Here is a 22,593-nt window from a genome sequence, read left to right as displayed (position 1 = left end):
CGCTGAAGAGGTGATTCACTTTAAGTCTTGCCTTTATTAAAGCTTCAGCATCTCCCAAGTAATTTTGTTAAGTAGCACAATGCTCATTTAGCTGTCAGTTAAACAAATTATTGAAAGAAGTATAAATGCATATTAGGCCGTTGCAGTATGGAAAAGAAAAACCTGCAGTAATTTACATGATAATCTGTGTCGCTTGAGTGTAATGTTAAAAGTTTGTTTTCATGAGCTCTTAATGCATATTTGAACTGTGGGAGAGCAATATTTTCTCACCTTTCATAAAGGATGGTTCAATGTATCCAGTGCTAAAGGGGACCATACATGAAGCAATGCAGCACGTTTACTTAATTAGAGAATTCATCCAGCTCTTATTATTGTTCCCACACAGTTGCTTCCAGCTTCATGTCACTCACTTAGGAACCTTCTCAAGTAAACTGACTGTTAAACTGCAGCCTTTGAGCCCATCCGAGCTGTCACTGGACACACACTGATACTGGTCATCCATCGCAAAGCTAACATTGATAGACAGGCAATTATTCACACATTCACACTTTTGTCAGTTTAGGATCACTGATTAACCGACACGCATAGGAGGAAACTGGAGTACTTGGAGAGAATCCATGCAGTTTTTGTTCTTTTTTAAAATATATATTCCTTTTATTTGCCTCTAAAAAGTGGGGTTAGGGTTACTTGTAATCATCAATCACAGAGAGAAAAGCCCTTTAACTGGACATCCAATATTTGTTATGAAAATTCTGTATTGTATAACTTTAAGACTGAACTGAAAGGACTGAAGTATTAGAAAGAAATATAATAATGCACAAATTTTATTCATAACAAATTGACCTGCGGGATTTTAATTTTTTAAGTAGCTGCATAGACATACATAGATCATTGATGGTTGGGTCTGTGTATTCATGATGTGCAGACATAAATCAGTTCACAGAGTCATATTGTAGTTTCATGTCATTCTTTTTTGGACTGAAACAAGTCACACTACTGTAAATCAAGTAACTTCAGAGTGCAGACTTAAAATGAAGTTACAATCAAGTTAGCATGAGACCAATATCAATAGTTTCTTAATTATATAATGTGTATAACAGGTTCTTTTAAAAACAGGTGAAGAATATAACAATATCCAGTTAAATTAACACCTTTACAGAATCATCTGTGCTGCAAACACTGGTGGCAGCATACTGAGCGAGCATGATTTCCAGTAAATTAATTCAGAGCCAGTTTCCATAGTAACACTCTTCACAGGCTGCCCTCCGCCCCCCTACCCATCATTCTCTTAGCTACTGTGCAGTGCAGGCAGTGCAGCAATGGAGAATACTGTGCAATGCAACCATCTCCAGCGTGGCACATTAACCTACTTCCACACCAGAAACAACCCGGATGCGGAATTAGAGAGCAGGAGGTTGAAAAATGATTGATGAATGAGGAGAGGAAAGCAAAGAGAAAAGACGTCTGGAAAAAAGGGCTTGAGAGGACCGAACAGCATGGAAAGCAGAATGAAGGACACACAGAGGAGAGAGAAAGGACGAACTCGGGATGGAAAAGCAGTGATTACTATGAGAGAAGGGCAAAGAGGAAAGATGGAAATAAAAGGCACAAAGAAAAAGCAGATAGAGTAAAGGTAACAAGACAGAAACTTAAATGGACAATATCAATGGAAGACTGAATATGTATCATCATTATTCATATTAAAACAAGAAAATAAGATCCTGGTCTCAGTAATATTTACTCACATCAAAGGAAACAGTTAATGTATGCCAGTGAAATTGAGAATGAATTGAAAGATCAATTTAAAAAATGTTGATTGCTGCTGAAAATCACAACTGAACCCAATGACTTCTCTGCTACACTCTTTGGCCCATGTTCCTTCTTGCTCATCGCATCCCTCTTCACTCAGTGGTCCTGATGAGAGGATGGAAATTCCCTGCCTCCATTTCATTTGCCCTGCTTCCTAATCACAAGTCAAAGATTTATAGATAAAGATCTTTCAGCACAATGAGGGTATATTCCAAGAGGCGGGCTCTCCTCAGAATTTCCCGTGAGAGGATACCGTTTAAAACATCTGCTCCTCTTATTCTAATTAATCCACCTGAGAGTGAAACATGAACAGACAGACAAGGGGGGAAACTGAGAAGATATACGATGACTTACCGACATGAGTGATGACACACTCGACCCTCTGTAGCAGCTCCTGAACCGACATCTCGTCCTCTCTCAGCCAGCACAGCATCTCAGGGTGTGGGTTGCATCCACTCTTCCCTTGATCTCTCTTCGTCTCACTCTCTCTCTCTGCTGCCACGCCTCCTCTTGTCACCCTTCCACCCCAGACAGTCTCCCCTGCTTTTGCTCCCTAATCCAATTTTCTCCCCTGAGATTTGTGTCTCCCTTTTTTCCCTCGTATATGTTGATTCTTATTTATATTCCAAGTCCTTCCTCACATTTATCACCATCACAGACAGCCACAAAGCCTGGGGATAATGATAATGTTGATGCCACTCCCAGCCACTTAGCTAAATAGTAAGTCTACATATAAAATAACCACGCTGCTAGTAAGGCACATATAAAATAACAAAAAAAAAAAAATACCCAGTTAGGGTTGATAAAATAGAAAATACAATAGCTTAGTCAACTGAACAATGAGCAAGATAATCTGTCAGTCAGTGTTCAGTGAAAAACAATGGCAAGGTAACTCTTAAGCAATTAAACAATAAAAGCCAGAGCAAGTCAAGCAGAAAGACAACAAAATAGACAATTTGTTTGTCACCCTATCAGTCAGAAAACTGTGCCAATAGTAAAAAATAAAACTGCATTTTCAGAAAATTTGCAAGTAAAAACATCCAATTATTAATCAGCCATCCAGACAGTGATAGAGCCAACCGTTCCTTGTCATGATGCTCCAAGCCCCAACTGAAAACCAGAAAAATCCTCATAGAACAAAGTAAATATTTACAGCGCACCTAAACTAGGAAAAGACAGAATGCTCCTCAGCCAGGGGAGATAGTTGAGTCCACTCCATTGATAGGGAAACTCCTCAAGCTTGATGGGCAGGAAATCAGTGGTGCTGCTGCTTTGATGATGCTCTATTTGCTCTCATAAAGAAGCTGAGTCACACAGAGGGAAAACGAATCAGAAGGCTGCTTCACCTGCCTGCAGGGCGGAGGGAGAGAGACAGAGCTGGCTGAGGGTGGGGTGGGGGTTAATAGGTCCAAGAGAGAAATCCTGGTGCCTGGAGCTGGACTGTAGGAGTGGAGCCTCAGGAACACACAATGATTATCAAATTAAACATAAAAAAAAAAAAATTATATATATTCTTTTTTTGTTGAATATGTGGGAAAATAACATAAAATAACATAAAACATTTTTAAAACCCTACATATTTAGCCATCTGATTTAATCATCATCACGCAAGAGCACAAACAAAACAAATCATTCATGCTTTCACTTCATTTGGTGCTACTAAAGCCACTCTGCTAATCCAGCTCCACATTTTGCCTGAACCAAACAATGTAAGGGGCTCTAGCATCTCTCCATGGCCCTGTATGCTCCTGGGACTGTCTATTAGCCGGAGACATCTGTGCTCTTGCTACTCATTCATCTTCTCTCTGCAGGCAATCACAGGCCGTACAACAGAAACAGCCAAGATCAATGGCCCATCAACTGGCAGACAAAACAAAGCACATAATCCTGTATTTCTTAGGAACATGACTACACAGTGTTTGTTTTTGTCAGATGAAATCATTAAATATAAACTATCGGATTATTTATTTGTTTATTTGTCTAAAATTTAACAGTTTAGAATATAAGCGGAAATATTGCGTATGAACAAACCAAACGAAAATAACAGGAAATTATGAAGGCTACAGAATGAAGAGGAGACAAAAAAGCCCCTCTCCCCCAAAAGGAGAAAGGGCTGGGAGGAGACGTGACTAAGGAAACAAGCGGCGTCCGCACCATATGATTGGAAATTACACAATGACGTCGACGGAAGTGTCTTCGGCTGCTAGCGCGGGAATACTCACTGACGCTGTTGAAGACACGGAGTTAAGCAGACAGGGGTCGAGTCAGCTGCCAGAATTATTATTACTAGAACTGCAGTTTTAGATATTCATTCACTCCGACCTTGGAATTGTTAGGTAAGACTTCTAAAGCGGTTCATGTTTATGAAAAAAGACACAAGGTGGCCCTTTGGAGTTAACAACGGGGCTAATGTTATTAGCTCATAGTAAGCACAGTGGCTAACTCACCTAGCCTCGTTAGCTGCCATGATAAGTTGTGCTATAATGCTAAAAACAGTGCCAAAGAGGACCGCATGTACCATTAGCATTTAATGTTCAGGGAGACAGTGTGGAAAACTTTCTTTAAGTGTTTACTAACCGCAGCTAACATGGGCTACACACTAGTGATGTCTGGGTCAAGCTATCTCTGCTGTTCAAAGTAAACTCCTACCATTACTTTCTCATTATCGAGCTACATAACGAACACAGTTCTGTCTGTTGTGATGTTAAATTTCTTAAGTGCCGCTCTTGCATCCCAACGTTTCGATGTCAAATTTTAACTTTTACTGTCCAACGAATGAAATAAGGCTGGACGTTAACGTTGAAAATGATCGTTATGTCTTTTTCCTCCAGTCGTTCAACCATTCTTTAAATGATCTATTAACTGATGCTTGTGCATATCAGGTCTAAAATGTATGGAATGTTCAGTACAATAGAGCGATCTTTCTGAGGCGTGCCTCTTCTTCTTTTGGCTGCACTCTTTAGGGGTCGCCACAGTGGATAATGTGCCTCCATCTCGCCCTACTCCTAGCATCCTTCTCTGTCACTTCAACTCTGCATGTCCTCCCACACTACATCAATGAACCTTCTCTATGTTCTTCCTTGTTTCCTCCTTTCTGCCAGCTCCATTTTCAGCATCCTTTGTCCTAGATATCCACTGTCTCTGCACTTGTCCAAACTGTTGTCAGCCTTGGCCCTCTCTCTAACTTTGGCTCCAACACTACTCCGTAATCAGTGGTTAGGAGATGGTGACACTAACAAAAGACAGCAGGCTAAGCTGGAGGTGGAGCTAAAGATGCTTTGATTTTCTTGAAAGTTACCTTAGAAGTTTAAGGTATATGCACCCCTTATTTATAATAAGGGGTGCATATATGATGTAGATCATAATTGGTTTGATAATTTGGATTTCAATTATTCTGGCGTGTTATGGTTTACTTGTTAGGTGACTTATCTTTGAATATTGCAACTTTCATGAGACTAGCTTGATTAAACAAGGCATTAACAGCTACATATGGATATCATGGTACAGGAAGATGGAATTCAGCACAGTACTGGACATTTGTTTGATCTTTGTTTCCAAAATATTGTTACAACCTACCTCTGTATAATTATGATATAATAATTATAGTGTGTGCATTTTGTATGTTCATTTTAGTAGTCATGCAAGCCTTTTTGAAAGGAGCAACAGTTCAGGCAGCCAGGCCTCAGAAAGACAAGGCAGTGGTTGGACCCAGTGCAGAGAAGAAAGCAAAGGCTGTTCCTTGGGTAGAAAAATAGTAAGTATGACCCACAAAGGTGTACTGTACACTACATCTGATTAACTATACAGATTTACAGCAACCTCAAGAATCCTTCGGGACAAAACTTTTAACCGCCTTTTAACCGGGGGGCTGTTCAGTATTGCCATAAAAATACAATATATATGTATATATTTTTTTTAGTCTTGGGGTTGATTTACAGAAATGTTTAATCTGTAAAATGCATAATGAATAATAGCATCATGTGTCTCATTTTTACATTTTGATCATCTTTTGATGTCACAGTGAAATTCAGGATTGTTTCTTGACTCAAGATGATTATTAAATCCCCCAAAAATGGAACACATATTTTGCATGTAAGTGCATTGGAGGGTGACCACAGAGCTACAAATACAACAGTTGGACGTGCCTTTTTTTCCTTCCCTATTTTTACATGAATTTCTGGTCCTCATATATAATTTTGTGAAAATTTCTGTAGCAGCTTTTAACTGACTGCCATTACATCACAAATTTATTATTTATATATTTATTTAATGTTCTGATGCAGTGCACTATCATCCTAATATATTTTATTCTATCAGTTATTGTGTAATAGATAGTTACACTACAGTATTTTAACCTGGTTCTGTCTTTGTGATCTTTTTTTATTTGTGTTCTTCTCTCCTTGTAATTTCGTTCAGCAATGCTTCTGTGATATGTTGACTAAGGACAATAAAAGAATCTAAAGTCATATTTTTGTAAAACTTTTGTAAAACACACAATTATCACCTAATAGATTTTCAAATTATGATATAAGGTCATATTTTTTATTTTAGAGGAAAGACGATGTGAAATGTAATGGATTGTGAGTCATGTTATTGACTTTCAGATTTTTTTTTAATTTAACAAATATTTCACGGTGATGCGGTTAAAAGTGCTTCTGTTTTGTTGTTGCACAGTTCTCTGGAGTCTATATATAATCTGTATCCTGTGCTGATATTGAAGCTTGCAAGGTACTCAAACCAGATTTTTTTTTTTTTTCTCTTTCTTCAATGAACTCCAGCAGGCCAAAGTGTGTTGATGAGGTGGCCTTTCAGGAGGAGGTTGTAGCGGTGTTGAAGAAGTCTCTGGAAGGAGCAGATGTAAGTAACATTTGGTTGTTCTTTTTTTATAGCCTCGGCTGCATTACTGCATTTGGTTTGATAACAATGAAAATGCCGTACACTCTGGTTTTTGGTCCCTTTAATCTTTTGATTCAGAACACAGCCTTTCAAGATCATAATGTGGAGGGTTGTTTTGGGTGGAAGTGGACAGTAAACATTTCCCTTATCTGACAGAAAACTTTAGTCAGCAGACTTCCGTCACCTGATGGGAGATGAGTGTGTTTTTGTTCTCGTGCATGTACCACGTATACCGTAAGAATGTTTTCAAACTTGTGTCAGATTGCTTTGTCACAATGTAGCAGTGTATTGTCAGATATACAGTATAAACATGGTTATTTCCAATATTTTTGTATTCAGGTTGTACTTGTGCTCATTCTGCAAGGCCATAAAGCCACAGTATCATTGGATCTGTGTTTAAATTGCAGCTTCCCAACTTGCTCTTCTATGGCCCTCCTGGAACAGGAAAGACCTCTACCATCTTAGCTGCTGCCAGAGAACTTTATGGGTGGGTAAACTCTATGTGTGGTATTTGATAAGAGATTTCACATCAGTCATTTCTTCATCATAGTTTTTAAACCTTTGTTGATCTCTCTCCTTTTTTCTTTGCACTGATGTTGCTCATATTTGACTTGTGTCTCTGTTTTCAGTCCAGAACTGTACAGGCAGAGGGTGCTGGAGCTCAATGCCTCAGATGAAAGAGGCATCCAGGTCGTCAGAGATAAAGTCAAAAACTTTGCTCAGCTCACTGTTGCCGGGACACGCCCAGAGTGAGTCAGCATTTTACAGTTTGTGATAATAACAAAAACAGCTAGACTAATTTTTTGTTTTTGTTTTTTTTGTATGCGGTTGAGGTTACTCACAGTGATAAATTGGTAAATGTGAATTAAAAAGCAAACTGGGATTGTTTTCACCTCTGCATACATCAGACGTCATCCTCTAATTGTAGAGCCAATCACAAACTGAAGAAATAAGTTCCTGTATGTACAGTTTTCCTTTAAAACATGCAAATATTTTTGGCTATAAAGGTAAAGTGACTGTGCGTCATAAAGGACATTTCAGTGGTGCTAGCAGTGCTCTGATGATAACTCAGTTTACAGACAGAACAGCTTTTGGAATAATTATTGAAATAAAGTGCCAAAGCTGAAACTTTCACTATTTTGCTACATTTGCAGCGGGAAGTCGTGTCCTCCTTTTAAGATCATCATACTGGATGAGGCCGATTCCATGACTGCACCAGCTCAAGCTGCTCTCAGACGGACAATGGAGAAGGAGTCTCGCACAACTCGGTTTTGTCTCATCTGTAACTATATAAGCAGGTCCGCTGTGGGTTGTTACTCAGAAACAATTAAACACACAGATTACACAGTTAACACACAGTTATTGTAATCCTGCTTGTATGTCTGTGTGTTTTCTAGGATTATTGAGCCTCTGACTTCTCGGTGTTCCAAGTTTCGCTTCAAACCTCTAGCCAATCAGATCCAGGAAGAACGTCTACTAGAGATATGTGAAAAGGAGAACCTCAAGTACACCAAAGAGGTAGGAAAAAAGAAAATGATTGTGCTGCTATCCGGTCTTTAAGTGATGACTTGATGAATCCTGCTTCTGGGCCCAAACGACTCAGCGTTTAATAAGGCTGTTGTGTTTTTAGCATGTTTTAATGCTTTGTATCTTGTTCTATTTAATCTCAACAAGCCCCTAAAAACAGTCACTGATCACTGTCGTCCTCATCTCTCTTGGAGATTCATGTAGCAAATAAAAGAAAAAAATAAAAATAAAAGTCTGCCCTTTCCTTTTGTTACTAATATAGCTGTAATCTTCAGCAGTGACAGTATCTGCAGGTTTAAAGATGATCAGCTGCACACTTTTTAGGTCCTTTTTGAGACTGCCGTAAGGATGTGTGACATTTTAGTCCTTCTACAAAATGTCAGAAATAATTAAATAGTTGACCAGTACAAGTATATTTTCAACACATTTATTTTACTCATCCACAAATACATATTGAATGTTTTTTGGTTTTCGTTTTTTTTACACAGAAGTAAAGTCTTAGGTATTAAAGTATTAAGTCTGACCCTGGCACCACCAGTATTTTAAGACTAGATTAATCTGCACACATCCTCCCCATAACAGACTTAACAGAAAATCAAGGTTTTAAATACCTGAGTAATTTGTGTCGTGCTCACTGTATTAAACTCACTTCCAGCTCTGTATTTTTGTTCTTGGACATTACTGAAGTAACTTTGCATGATTCACCATTCAAATCAATCCTTATTTGTCCTGTTTTTGTCCTTGCTGCAGACTCCCAGTTCAGTCCAGCCAGCTTTCTTGTGATTTGATTGCAGAGGCAAAAAAAGAAAAACATAACAACTCCCATTTTCCTGTTTGTTCACCTGCGCGGCTGTTAAGCCTGTCCACAAATGTATATGAGTAAACAGCTGTTTATTTTTTAATATTTAATGTTTAAAACAGGGGATTGTTGCAGTTGCCTTTTTTAGGTGTAGCAGACATCAGCCCCTGTACAACTAACTGGGGTTTAAGTCTGCAGTGTTCAGTAGCATGAGCAGAAAGTGATATGTACATCAGTCAATTTACGATTCAATGCACTGTCACTCAATTTCATTAAGCAATAAGAGGCTCCACCTACTGGTCAAAGCACATACTACAGTCATTCTACATGATCCATTTCTATACATTTGATTTAATTGTATTAGTAGATGATTATTAACATCCTTTGCTGGTGCTGCATTTTCAAATAAAAAAAAGAACGCAAAGTGTGTGAAGAGATGATTTTTGCAAGTATAAACATTTTTGCTTACCTGTAAAATATTTTAGACAAAGGGAATTTTAGGCAGGAATGTTCCTGCCTAAAATTTTGATTGTAACATAAATAGATGGATTATCATGACTGCAGACTTCTCTACATTTGTGAAGAGTACGTGTGGCCTGCTCCCGTCATAAGAACAATAGCACAAGGCAGAAGAGTTCTCAGTGACAGGCAGGAAGTGTTGAATATTCTTAACTGTATGATATGTTAAAAAAATGGCTAATGTAATTCAGATGCCAGAGGGCACAGCCAGTTTCCATTTTACTGTGTTTGGTCTGGTAATACTGGTGGTGTTCCTCCACCACTGTCACTATCCCTGGTCCTGTGCCCACCTTTCCCAGGTGGTAATCCATTCATGGTCAGAAATGTATTCGCTGTTGAAAAGAAAATCTAATTTGAGTGACATCTATGTGCTGTATAACATTTAATGTATAATCAGTTTAAATGTGAGTGGAGGTATAGCAGAACTGCAACTGCTTTCTTTGCACAGCTGGTGGAGTCTGATAACTGTCTTTCCTAATCCAGAGTATAGCAGCATTGGTGCGGGTGTCTGAAGGCGACCTGCGGAAAGCCATCACATTTTTGCAAAGTGCTGCACGCCTCAATGTCGACAAGGAAATCACTGATTGTGCTGTTATTGAAATAGCAGGGGTGAGCTGGACTTCATTTGTATCACAGTAGACTGCAAGAGATGATTATTAACTGTAGTTAGAATGTCTTTCTCATCTGAGATCTTGCCTCTGCTCTCTGTTAGGTTGTTCCTGACAAGATGATTGACAACCTGCTCCAGATCTGCTTCAGAGGAACATTTGAGAAACTGGAGGTAGCAGTCAGGGTAAGTGTTCTTCTAATAGCCTGAAATAGATAGTTAAGCACAAAATCAAAGGTATGGCAATCAATCTTTAATCATCTTCTCTGTCAGAACATGGTGGATGAAGGCTACGCAGCCACACAGATCTTGACACAGCTTCATGAGTGTGTCATAGAGCAGGACCTGAGTGACAAGCAGAAGTCGACTATCACAGAGAAGATGGCAGTAAGTCATATAATACGGTGCTGTTTTTTTGCAGCTACAATAGTAAGTTGGAATAAATGTAGAAGTTAAATCCTTTTTTAATGACTCGGTCTGTTTGTTTTTCTCTGGTTCAGGTTGTGTGTAAGTGTCTGTCAGATGGTGCAGACGAGTACCTGCAGCTGTTGAGTCTGTGTTCAGTCATCATGCAGGAGGCTTCCCACAACTAAATCCCCTTCCATAAACGACATGATCATCTGCTCCCATTGGGACCAAAGGCTTTACAGAGACACTTAACTCAGATTTATCTGCATTTGTTTGTAGTTTGGGATGCTTAACCATGGACACCAGGCGACAGTGATTATTCATAAACAACCTCAGAGCACTTCATTAAAAAAAAAAAAAGGACATGTTAGTACTTATCCAACATACTTTTGTACACTTTTTGAATTCTGGAAAATAATAAATAGTTCTTTCTTGTTTTCAGGGGTTCACTGTTTTTATTCTTCAAGGAAAGTGTTGAGTTAACAAGCAAAGGCTAAAACTGTGAAGTGTGCTCTTGGTGCTTTCTTAACTGAATTGTAAGACATCTAATACAGTACAGTGCAGGTTTGATCCACCTCTCGTTTAAACATAGTTTTGCTTTAAAGGAGCCGGACTTTTATTTTGTTGCCAGTGTCGTCTTTTTTTTGTTTTGTTTTTTAAGCATGACAATCACCCCAAACGCAGTACCAGTGCAGTTAAAAACATCATCAGTCATGAAATTGGCCTCCTTAGAGCCCGGACCTCAACATTATTGAAGTTGTGTGGGATCATCTCGACTGAGAATGAAACAAAAGGCATCCATCCAAAGAAAAGCTTTGGATATCTATGAGGACGCCTGGAGAACACTTTGTGAAGTTCAAGTTCAAATTTATTTATATAGCACTTAAAACAACAAGTGTTGACCAAAGTACTGTACAATACAATGGGCAAGGCAATAAACAACAACAAAAAAAAAACAATAGTGTTTTAGAAGAGAATAAAATCATAAAAAGGAATAATAGTAACAAACTCATGATGAATCAAAAGCCAGAGAATAAAAATGGGTCTTTAGATGACTTAAAAGTATCCAGTGTTGGGGAGGATCTGATATGCAAAGGCAATGTATTCCAAAGTTCGGAGGAAGCCACAGCAAATGCCCGGTCTCCTCTGTGTTTTAATCTGGACCTAGGGATAACCACATGAAGAAATTACAAAAAAAGAGTTCAGTCTGTGTAGAAGAGTAACTGGTCACACAAATTGTTCAGTTTTTGCCATATTTACTTTGATTTCATATGTATTTGCGGATGTTTCAATAAATCGCTCCACCAACTTCCCATTTCCCTAGCAAAATATGAAGAAATAATTAATGGCTCAAGACTTTTGCACAGTACTATAAGGATTAGTGTGTGGTATGGAGCTATGGAGGACCACAAGAGCCACGCGCATCGAAATAAAAATTTCTGTGCTTTAATAATGAATTGTAGAATAAATTCTGCAATTGTAAATTCATTTTTGAATTCCAATTTAATAAACTGCATTTCAAAATCCTTTTTCCAATTGCATTTCAAAATCCTTTTTCCAATTGCACTTTAATAAACTGCATTTTAAAATCCTTTTTTCAGTTGCAATTTAATAAACTGCAGTTCAAAATCCTTTTTCCACTTGCAATTTAATAAACTGCAGTTCAAAATCCTTTTTCCACCTGCAATTTAATAAACTGCAGTTCAAAATCCTTTTTCCACCTGCAATTTAATAAACTGCAGTTCAAAATCCCTTTTCCACTTGCAATTTAATAAACTGCATTTTAAAATCCTTTTTTCAGTTGCAATTTAATAAACTGCAGTTCAAAATCCTTTTTCCACTTGCAATTTAATAAACTGCAGTTCAAAATCCTTTTTCCACTTGCAATTTAATAAACTGCAGTTCAAAATCCTTTTTCCACCTGCAATTTAATAAACTGCAGTTCAAAATCCCTTTTCCACTTGCAATTTAATAAACTGCAGTTCAAAATCCATTTCCCTTTCCTGTTCGCTCCTGGATTAGTTGCTGGATTAGCTCTTCGATTAACAATTTGCTGGAGGCTATTCAAATTAGCCACACCGTGGGATGTAAGGAGCTCTCTGATTGGTTGGTCGGACACAGGCTGTCTGCCAGCCTGGATTTTTCTAGCTCATAGCTTCTCCCTGCTAGGAAGCGTGTGTGCTTGTACAAAGGCCGTTCAGCGTCGGGATTTACACTCGGCTCGACAAGGATAAGTGAAGAATGAAGGGACCCTGCAGCGAAACGGAGAGCCAACCTCTGACTGAGTGCCTGTTTACACATTCTGACCACCTGTTGAAGGTAAGGTGCTAACGTGGCTAACGCTAGCATCACCGCACGTAGCCCCGTTATTTTAAGATCATCTTAGCTAATGAAAGTTTTACGTCGCAGCTGTACGAGCTCGCTACGTGTTTTGTAAGCTGCTGTGCTCTTCACAAATAAAGCTGGAAGCAGCTCAGACTGTTAGAACCAGCACTGAGCCCTGTTACATTTATACGGTGTTAGAGCAATGGCTGCAACCTACAGCCTTTAAACTAGCGATTACAATGCTGACAGTAAACTCGTCAGTCCAGATGTTACCACATTACTCTATGGTACTTAGAGTTAAAACAACTGAGACAGGCTGATTAAAATAACAGCTGTCAGTTCTCTCATTCAACATATAAAGACTGGAGATCACACTACTGATTTCAGTTCATTTAATATGTGAGTGCACAGATTCATTCTCAACTGGACATAAATGATGATCAAAGGTTGTTTAAATGATGAATTCATCAAATCCCAGCCTCTAACACAGTGCGCTGAATCTTAGCTTTGAATGTCCAGTATATTCTAATCAGTGCAATGTAAGCATTCACCGAACCTATAGTATCTACACCTGTGTGGCAAATGTGTGGTAAAGATACAGATAATGAAATTTAATTATTAATACAATATACATCATGAAAAATGAAAGCTGAAATTGATTCAGTTTAGTACTTTTCTCTGTATGCTCTGTGATTATAAAGGCCTTAAATTCTGTGATATATATACTGTAAATGATTTTCACAGAGGTCTTAAAGTACTTAAATCACTGCTGATAGTCTGGTTGTTTATATTTTCACATGTTTTTGTGTCTGTAGGGCTGTTTGATGACGATTTGGACTCCTCTGGGAGATGAGGACACACCCACATCTGTTCCATACTGCAGCCATTGATGGTGTTACAGCTCTGAGTCAGCTTTGGGCCATCAGACGCACACACTGGAAAACCAGCACCTGGACTTCATGCAGGAGAGATGACCTCAGTGATGATTGACTCTGCATCCTCTACTTTACCTCTAATCTCTTTCTTCTTTAACACACAATTAAAATCACTCCAAAAGAGTGTAAACTTACTGAGGAAGTCTCTAACTTGTACACATTTGTACTTTTACTTGTTTTATGAGTTATTTTTAAGAAGAGTAAAGTTATTCACATAAAGTTGTTATTCTTCTGTATTTATTCTTTTGTATCATGTACCACAGTCATACTGAACTTTACAGACCTGGTGAATTGGAGAAAACAAAGATCACACACACATATCATTCAGCTTCAGCAGTATTTCTATTCATCTTATGAATTCCAGTCTAATGTCAATTCACTGAGTTCAGTTTTGGTCTTAAACTCCAGAGAATACCACCTGGTTCAACAATCTTTTTATCTGATTATTGGCAAAATGTTTTCTTCTGAAAGAAGAAAACATTCTGAAAGAAGAAAACATTTTGGGCTCAATTTCAGCCTCAGGCAAAATTGAGCCCAAAGAAACAACAAAGTTTAGTTCCTCTGGATTTTCCATGGAAAATTGTTTTATCACTCATCCAGGTGACTTCTCCAGTGTCACGGATGAGTGATGAATGTTTCTCCCACTGGAAACCATTGTGTCCAGTTAAAGTCAATCGACTTTTTTTAAGGAGAGTTGTTAGATGCTGTGCTCATGAGGACAATGGGTTTTAACTTGCAGCACAACACAAAGCTGCCATACTGGATCAACGATCAAAACACTTAATTGAGCAGAATTAAGGCAAAATGTAATATCCTCATATGATGACACATCACACATGACCCAGCATTGTTCTAAGAATGCAAACTTTCTTATTGGAAGTTTCCACAGCTGCCAGAAAGGGACAGATTTCTGGCTGGTCTTAATGAGTGGTCGTTGCTCTCTCGTTTTCTCTGGAATTGCTGCGCAGAGGATGTAACACCCATGATAAGCGCTGAGGTGTGTCCTTGTCAGAAATCAGCAATACTCAGCTTCCAGGTAAGGAAAAGTGGAACCAGAAGATATTCAAATGCATCTCTCCACAGCTGCTGATGAATTCTACAAAAAACAAAGTTTGTTAAAAACATTTGCAGGTGAATCACCACTGATTTATCAGTGACATCCATTTACTCAAAAAATACTGACAAGTGGATAACTAGGATTATATATATATATATATATATATATATATATATATATATATATATATATATATATATATATATATATATATATATATATATAGCCGAGACTGCAAGACCAGACTGACCAACCTGTGCACAGCCTGGATTGATTACAAGAAGGCCTATGACTCAATGCCCCACAGCTGGATACTGGAATGCCTAGAATTGTACAAGATCAACAGGACCCTAAGAGCCTTCATCAGGAACTCAATGGGGATGTGGCACACAACACTAGAGGCCAACTCCAAGCCCATAGCACAAGTCACCATCAAGTGCGGGATCTACCAAGGAGATGCTCTGTCCCCACTGCTGTTCTGCATAGGCCTGAACCCCCTCAGTGAGATCATTAACAAGACTGGCTATGGATACCGACTACGGAACGGAGCGGTTGTCAGCCACCTCCTGTACATGGATGACATCAAGCTGTATGCCAAGAGTGAACGAGACATCGATTCACTGATACACACTACCAGGCTATACAGCAATGACATTGGAATGTCATTCGGGCTGGAGAAGTGTAGTCGGATGGTAACAAAGAGAGGGAAGGTAGTCAGAACTGAAGGGATTGAACTACCAGAAGGCAACATTGCAGACATAGAGGACAGTTACAAGTACCTGGGGATCCCACAGGCGAATGGGAACCATGAAGAGGCCGCTAGGAAAGCTGCAACCACCAAGTACCTGCAGAGGGTCAGGCAAGTCCTGAGGAGTCAGCTGAATGGTAAGAACAAGATCCGGGCCATCAACACCTACGCCCTGCCCGTGATCAGGTACCCTGCTGGGGTAATAGGCTGGCCAAAGGAGGAGATAGAAGCCACTGACATCAAGACAAGAAAGCTCCTTACCATGCATGGAGGGTTTCACCCCAAGTCTAGCACCCTGAGGTTGTACGCTAAGCGGAAGGAAGGGGGCCGAGGACTGGTGAGTGTCAGCACCACAGTCCAGGATGAGACAAGAAACATCCACGAATACATCACGAAGATGGCCCCAACTGACAGTGTGCTCAGTGAATACCTCAGGCAGCAGAAACCCAAGAAAGAGGAGGAAGGCGAGGAACCATCATGGAAGGACAGGCCCCTGCATGGTATGTACCACCGGCAGATAGAGGAGGTGGCTGATATCCAGAAATCCTACCAGTGGCTGGACAAAGCTGGACTGAAAGACAGCACAGAGGCACTAATCATGGCAGCACAAGAACAAGCTCTGAGTACAAGATCCATAGAGGCTGGGGTCTATCACACCAGGCAAGACCCCAGGTGCAGGCTGTGTAAAGATGCCCCAGAGACAATCCAGCACATAACAGCAGGGTGCAAGATGCTAGCAGGCAAGGCATACATGGAACGCCATAACCAAGTGGCCGGCATAGTGTACAGGAACATCTGTGCCGAGTATAACCTGGAAGTCCCAAGGTCAAAATGGGAGATGCCCCCAAGGGTGATGGAGAATGACCGAGCTAAGATCCTGTGGGACTTCCAGATGCAGACGGACAAAATGGTGGTGGCTAACCAACCGGACATAGTGGTGGTAGACAAACAGAAGAAGACGGCTGTAGTGATCGATGTAGCGGTTCCAAATGACAGCAATATCAGGAAGAAGGAACACGAGAAGCTGGAGAAATACCAAGGGCTCAGAGAAGAGCTCGAGAGGATGTGGAGGGTGAAGGTAACGGTGGTCCCCGTGGTAATCGGAGCACTAGGTGCGGTGACTCCCAAGCTAGGCGAGTGGCTCCAGCAGATCCCGGGAACAACATCGGAGATCTCTGTCCAGAAGAGCGCAGTCCTGGGAACAGCTAAGATACTGCGCAGGACCCTCAAGCTCCCAGGCCTCTGGTAGAGGACCCGAGCTTGAAGGATAAACCGCCCGTAGGGGCGTGCTGGGTGTTATATATATATAATTTCAAAAATGTCCTGTACAAAATGGAACTGTATATGACAAATGTGGTGTGGTGCTTGTGGAATTTTTAACAAGGACCCTACAAAACTTTACAGTACTCATGCTGCCAAACTTTTGACAGCTAGGTGTGCAGTAGGGCTGGGTATCGTCACTGATTTCTAGAATCGATTCATTTCCGATTCACAAGGTCCCGAATCGATTCGATCCACAATTCGATTAAATTCGATTCGAATCTGGGACATTTTGACAGTCAGAAATATTATAATTCAGATTTCATTGACATATTTTTGTATCTATAAAAAGGAAGCTGACACACGCAAGACTTTATCAAAGGTGTGAGCGTCACAGCAGATGCCTTTGTGTCAAAGTAGCTGAAGATAAAACAGAAAAACATGAAGGTGGTTTTCCTGGCCTGGGATTTTATAAAAATATGTATCTGCAGTACATCAAAAACGAAAGAAAACCATTAATCAACATATGAACGTTACCTCTGACGTTACAGCGGTTTTATTAGAGACACAGCTAAGCGTTTTGCATTTTGCATAATTTTAAAAAGTTTAAATTTGTTCAGTATTGAACGGCAGAAATTAGGTTTTCTTTTCGGAAGTATGTAAAACGAAAAAAAAAAAAAAAGAAAAAAAAAAAAACAGCGGCCGACAACGCTGTAAACAACAGTAGAGTTGCGCGTAACAAGCAAGCGAATAATGCAGAAAACAGTACAGAGAGAGAGAGAGAGAGAGCTGTGCATGAAGTGTGATTTTATCGTGGGTGAAGCAAAACAGTAAAAGTCAGAGGGAATTCATGACGATGTTTATGTGAAGCGTAGTTTGGATCTTCTTTTGCTGCTGGTTCAGTCAATATTGTTTGGAGAGAGATAAAACTAACAGCTTTAGAATCAGCGCAAAAAGGGCGTGAACACAAAGCGCGGACCCGCCGAAACATCAGAATCAGCGTGCTGTCGGCTTTCAGCACCGACCGTGTCCGTGCAGTTGTTGTGCCAGAAAGTGATTGCTGTCCGCGGGAACGCGCGCAGACGCTTAAAGCTGCAGCGCCCGTCGGGTGAGAAAGGCGACATCTCACTGATTCTGATCCGCGGGTCCGCGCTGTGTGTTTACGTCCTTGTGCAGAATCCGTGTACCTGCTCTCATTTACTGTCTTTGCTGTTTGGTGGTTGTTGAAATTTTGTGAGGTTTCACCTGAGATTCTGGCGTTTCGGGCAAAATAAATTTATATTAAAAAATCGATTCAGGATTTTAATGAATTGATTTCACGTTATCCAAGCCAGGCGATTTTAATCGATGAATCGATTATTAAAACCCACCCCTAATGTGCAGTTCCTGCTTTAAATGCATTCAAAATCTAAGTGATAAGAGGCCAGAAATGTTTGAAATCGCTTATGAACCTATATCACTGAGGCCGTCTCTCCTGCATGAAGTCCAGGTGCTGGTTTTCCAGTGTGTGCGTCTGATGGCCCAAAGCTGACTCAGAGCTGTAACACCATCAATGGCTGCAGTATGGAACAGATGTGGGTGTGTCCTCATCTCCCAGAGGAGTCCAAATCGTCATCAAACAGCCCTACAGACACAAAAACATGTGAAAATATAAACAACCAGACTATCAGCAGTGATTTAAGTACTTTAAGACCTCTGTGAAAATCATTTACAGTATATATATCACAGAATTTAAGGCCTTTATAATCACAGAGCATACAGAGAAAAGTACTAAACTGAATCAATTTCAGCTTTCATTTTTCATGATGTATATTGTATTAATAATTAAATTTCATTATCTGTATCTTTACCACACATTTGCCACACAGGTGTAGATACTATAGGTTCGGTGAATGCTTACATTGCACTGATTAGAATATACTGGACATTCAAAGCTAAGATTCAGCGCACTGTGTTAGAGGCTGGGATTTGATGAATTCATCATTTAAACAACCTTTGATCATCATTTATGTCCAGTTGAGAATGAATCTGTGCACTCACATATTAAATGAACTGAAATCAGTAGTGTGATCTCCAGTCTTTATATGTTGAATGAGAGAACTGACAGCTGTTATTTTAATCAGCCTGTCTCAGTTGTTTTAACTCTAAGTACCATAGAGTAATGTGGTAACATCTGGACTGACGAGTTTACTGTCAGCATTGTAATCGCTAGTTTAAAGGCTGTAGGTTGCAGCCATTGCTCTAACACCGTATAAATGTAACAGGGCTCAGTGCTGGTTCTAACAGTCTGAGCTGCTTCCAGCTTTATTTGTGAAGAGCACAGCAGCTTACAAAACACGTAGCGAGCTCGTACAGCTGCGACGTAAAACTTTCATTAGCTAAGATGATCTTAAAATAACGGGGCTACGTGCGGTGATGCTAGCGTTAGCCACGTTAGCACCTTACCTTCAACAGGTGGTCAGAATGTGTAGACAGGCATTCAGTCAGAGGTTGGCTCTCCGTTTCGCTGCAGGGTCCCTTCATTCTTCACTTATCCGTGTCGAGCCGAGTGTAAATCCCGACGCTGAACGGCCTTTGTACAAGCACACACGCTTCCTAGCAGGGAGAAGCTATGAGCTAGAAAAATCCAGGCTGGCAGACAGCCTGTGTCCGACCAACCAATCAGAGAGCTCCTTACATCCCACGGTGTGGCTAATTTGAATAGCCTCCAGCAAATTGTTAATCGAAGAGCTAATCCAGCAGCTAATCCAGGAGCGAACAGGAAAGGGAAATGGATTTTGAACTGCAGTTTATTAAATTGCAAGTGGAAAGGGGATTTTGAACTGCAGTTTATTAAATTGCAGGTGGAAAAAGGATTTTGAACTGCAGTTTATTAAATTGCAAGTGGAAAAAGGATTTTGAACTGCAGTTTATTAAATTGCAGGTGGAAAAAGGATTTTGAACTGCAGTTTATTAAATTGCAAGTGGAAAAAGGATTTTGAACTGCAGTTTATTAAATTGCAGGTGGAAAAGGGATTTTGAACTGCAGTTTATTAAATTGCAAGTGGAAAAAGGATTTTGAACTGCAGTTTATTAAAGTGCAACTGAAAAAAGGATTTTAAAATGCAGTTTATTAAAGTGCAATTGGAAAAAGGATTTTGAAATGCAATTGGAAAAAGGATTTTGAAATGCAGTTTATTAAATTGGAATTCAAAAATGAATTTACAATTGCAGAATTTATTCTACAATTCATTATTAAAGCACAGAAATTTTTATTTCGATGCGCGTGGCTCTTGTGGTCCTCCATATGGAGCAGCCAGTAAGTTTGTGCTTCAGCCTGTTTGCACTAAACACATTAAATGTGTCTGTATGGTTTATCTTGCTCACCAAGTTTGCTGTATTTTACAGCCACTCACATGAGTTAAACAAAACAAAAATCAGCTGTTTTGTTTAACTCATCCCCATCTCATGTTCTGTGTTTTCAGCACGTGCAGTTCATACTTCCAGCCACAAGATGCCACTAGAGTCCTTCAGAGCTGCATCTATGCTTGCTGGGGGGGTTGTTTTTTGTACATCTCAGGTCCTTGTTGGGAGCTTGCTCAGCAACAACGGGAGCACATAACACCACAGAGGGCGGTGCTGGTTTATTATGAGGTGTGGCTATGGTGCGCTAAAATGGAAATCTTTCTGGTTGTGGTGTCAGTGTGTCTCCTTCTGTAAATAGAGCCGTAAATGCAGGTTCACTTATATTTGTGCTCCCTCCTAAACCTTTTACCAGATTGTGATTTTTAAAATATAGATAAGGAGATACGGTACACCAAACCTTAACTTCAGTTATTATCCTGAAATATCTGTCAACAAGTGATCACTATATAAATTTAAACTAGCTCATGTAATGCCACCTTATGGCCACAGTGAAGGCTCCAAATCACACAGACTACCAGTCAAAAGTTTGGACACACCTGATTTAATGCTTTATTTTTGTGACTATTTACATTGTAGATTCTCACTGAAGGCATCAAAACTATGAATGAACACAAATGAAATTATGTAGTAAACAAAATGTGTGAAATAAGTCAAAAGATACTTTATATTTTAGATTCTTCCAAATAGCCACCCTTTTGCTTTCATTACTGCTTTACACACTGTTGGCATTCTCTTGATGAGCGTTGTGAGTTAGTCACCTGAAATGGTTTTGCGACAGTGGCCCTTTTGCCTTCACTCTGCAGTCCATCTCATCCCAAACCATCTCGACTGGGTTTAGGTCAGGTGACTGTGGAGGCCAGGCCATCTGGCGCTGCACTCCATCACGCTCCTTCTTGGTCAAACAGCCCTCACACAGTCTGGAGGTGTGTTTAGGGTCATTGTCCTGTTAAAAAATAAATGATGGTCCAACTGAACGCAAACCAGATGGGATGGCATGTTGCTGCAGAATGTTGTGGTAGCCATGCTGGTTCAGTGTGCCTTCAATTTTGAATAAATCCCCAACAGTGTCACCAGCAAAGCACCCTCACACCATCACAGCTCCTCCTCCATGCTTCACGGGTTACTCATCAGACCAAAGCACAGATTTCCACTGGTCACTGTACATCCCTTGTGTTTCTTGGTCCAAACAAAGTTCTTCTGTTCTTTTGTAGAGATGTGTCTGCTGCTGGAACTCTGTGTGGCATTTATCTGGGCTCTAATCTGAGGTGCTGTTAACTTGCGATTTCTGAGGCTGGTGACTCAGATGAATTTATCCTCAGCAGCAGAGGTGACTCTTGGTCTTACTTTCCTTGGGCGGTCCTCATGTGAGCCAGTTTCGTTGTAGCTCTTGATGGTTTTTGTGACTGCACTGGAGGACACATTCAAAGTTTTTAATTTTCCAGGCTAACTGACCTTCAGTTCTTAAAGTAATGATGGACTGTCAATTCCCTTTATTAGGTGATTGGTTCTTGCCATCATATGAATTCTAACCATTGTCAAACAGGGCTGTCAGCTGTGTACCAACCCGACTTCTGCACAACACAACTGATGGTCCCAACCCCATTAGGAAGGCAAGAAATTCCACAAATGAACCCTGACAAGGCACACCTGTGAAGTGAAAACCATTTCAGGTGACTACATCATGAAGCTCGTTGAGAGAAGGCCAAGCGTTTGCCGAGCTGTCAACAAAGCAAAGGGTGGCTACTTATAGGATTCTAAAATATAAGACATATTGAGAGTTATTTATCATTTTTTCCTTTGCTACATAGTTCATTATACCTTCATTCATTTATTCATTTATCCAGAGTAGAAGTTTATTCCCACTGCCAGAATAGTCATAAAGCAAGCCAAATTAATTTCATTAATTTCACATTTTCAAATTCTTTTCTATAATTTCTATTATGTTACTGCTTGGTTAATTTTATGTTTTAAATATTAGTAAAATGCCCCACCCAGTGGCTGCTTTAAGTCAATATTTTATGACAGTAGAAGAAGAGCTAGACAGAAAGTTGATGTTGTCTCTATAGTAAGACTCCCCACCCACTTTAATAAGTACACCTGCACATGGCAGCAACTCAATGCATTTAGGCAGACTGACATATCAAGAAGATCCCCTGAAGTTCAAAGTGAGCACCAGAATAGGGGGAAAAAAAAATTTAAATGACTTTGAACGTAGCATGATTGTTGATGCCAGATGGTATTCAGACAGGCTGGTCTGACTCTGAAAAACTCAAAACTGTATTTCTTTTTTCTTTAACA

At 39.9% G+C, this 22,593-nt stretch overlaps 2 protein-coding genes across 8 annotated transcripts in view; one reads left to right on the top strand and one right to left on the bottom strand.

The window, feature by feature from the left end:
• mcf2l2 (MCF.2 cell line derived transforming sequence-like 2) overlaps nucleotides 1–3,083 on the bottom strand; it is a 96,423-nt gene extending 93,340 nt beyond the window's left edge. For 3 of the 7 annotated variants that reach the window (XM_025902842.1, XM_025902843.1, XM_025902847.1), the window contains exon 1: nucleotides 2,164–3,082. In XM_025902842.1, coding sequence (XP_025758627.1) covers nucleotides 2,164–2,242 — 79 coding nt within the window. In that variant the 5' untranslated portion in view covers nucleotides 2,243–3,082. Of the gene's footprint in view, nucleotides 1–2,163 lie in introns of all 7 variants that reach the window. The other 4 variants (XR_003216320.1, XM_025902848.1, XM_025902846.1 and 1 more) reach the window with 3 other exon arrangements.
• A 901-nt stretch (nucleotides 3,084–3,984) lies between these two features.
• Nucleotides 3,985–11,006, top strand: rfc4 (replication factor C (activator 1) 4). The gene is made up of 11 exons (XM_005451110.4): nucleotides 3,985–4,145; nucleotides 5,443–5,563; nucleotides 6,588–6,666; nucleotides 7,113–7,192; nucleotides 7,335–7,454; nucleotides 7,860–8,003; nucleotides 8,103–8,223; nucleotides 10,034–10,159; nucleotides 10,263–10,343; nucleotides 10,431–10,544; nucleotides 10,658–11,006. Exons 2-11 carry the CDS (start codon nucleotides 5,448–5,450, stop codon nucleotides 10,748–10,750), a joined length of 1,074 nt encoding a protein of 357 aa, XP_005451167.1. The 5' UTR covers nucleotides 3,985–4,145; nucleotides 5,443–5,447; the 3' UTR covers nucleotides 10,751–11,006.
• The last annotated feature ends 11,587 nt before the right edge of the window (nucleotides 11,007–22,593 follow it).

Source organism: Oreochromis niloticus, linkage group LG23 (assembly GCF_001858045.2).
Source record: "Oreochromis niloticus isolate F11D_XX linkage group LG23, O_niloticus_UMD_NMBU, whole genome shotgun sequence".
Lineage (NCBI taxonomy): Eukaryota > Metazoa > Chordata > Actinopteri > Cichliformes > Cichlidae > Oreochromis > Oreochromis niloticus.
This window is presented reverse-complemented; position numbering and strand designations above follow the sequence as displayed.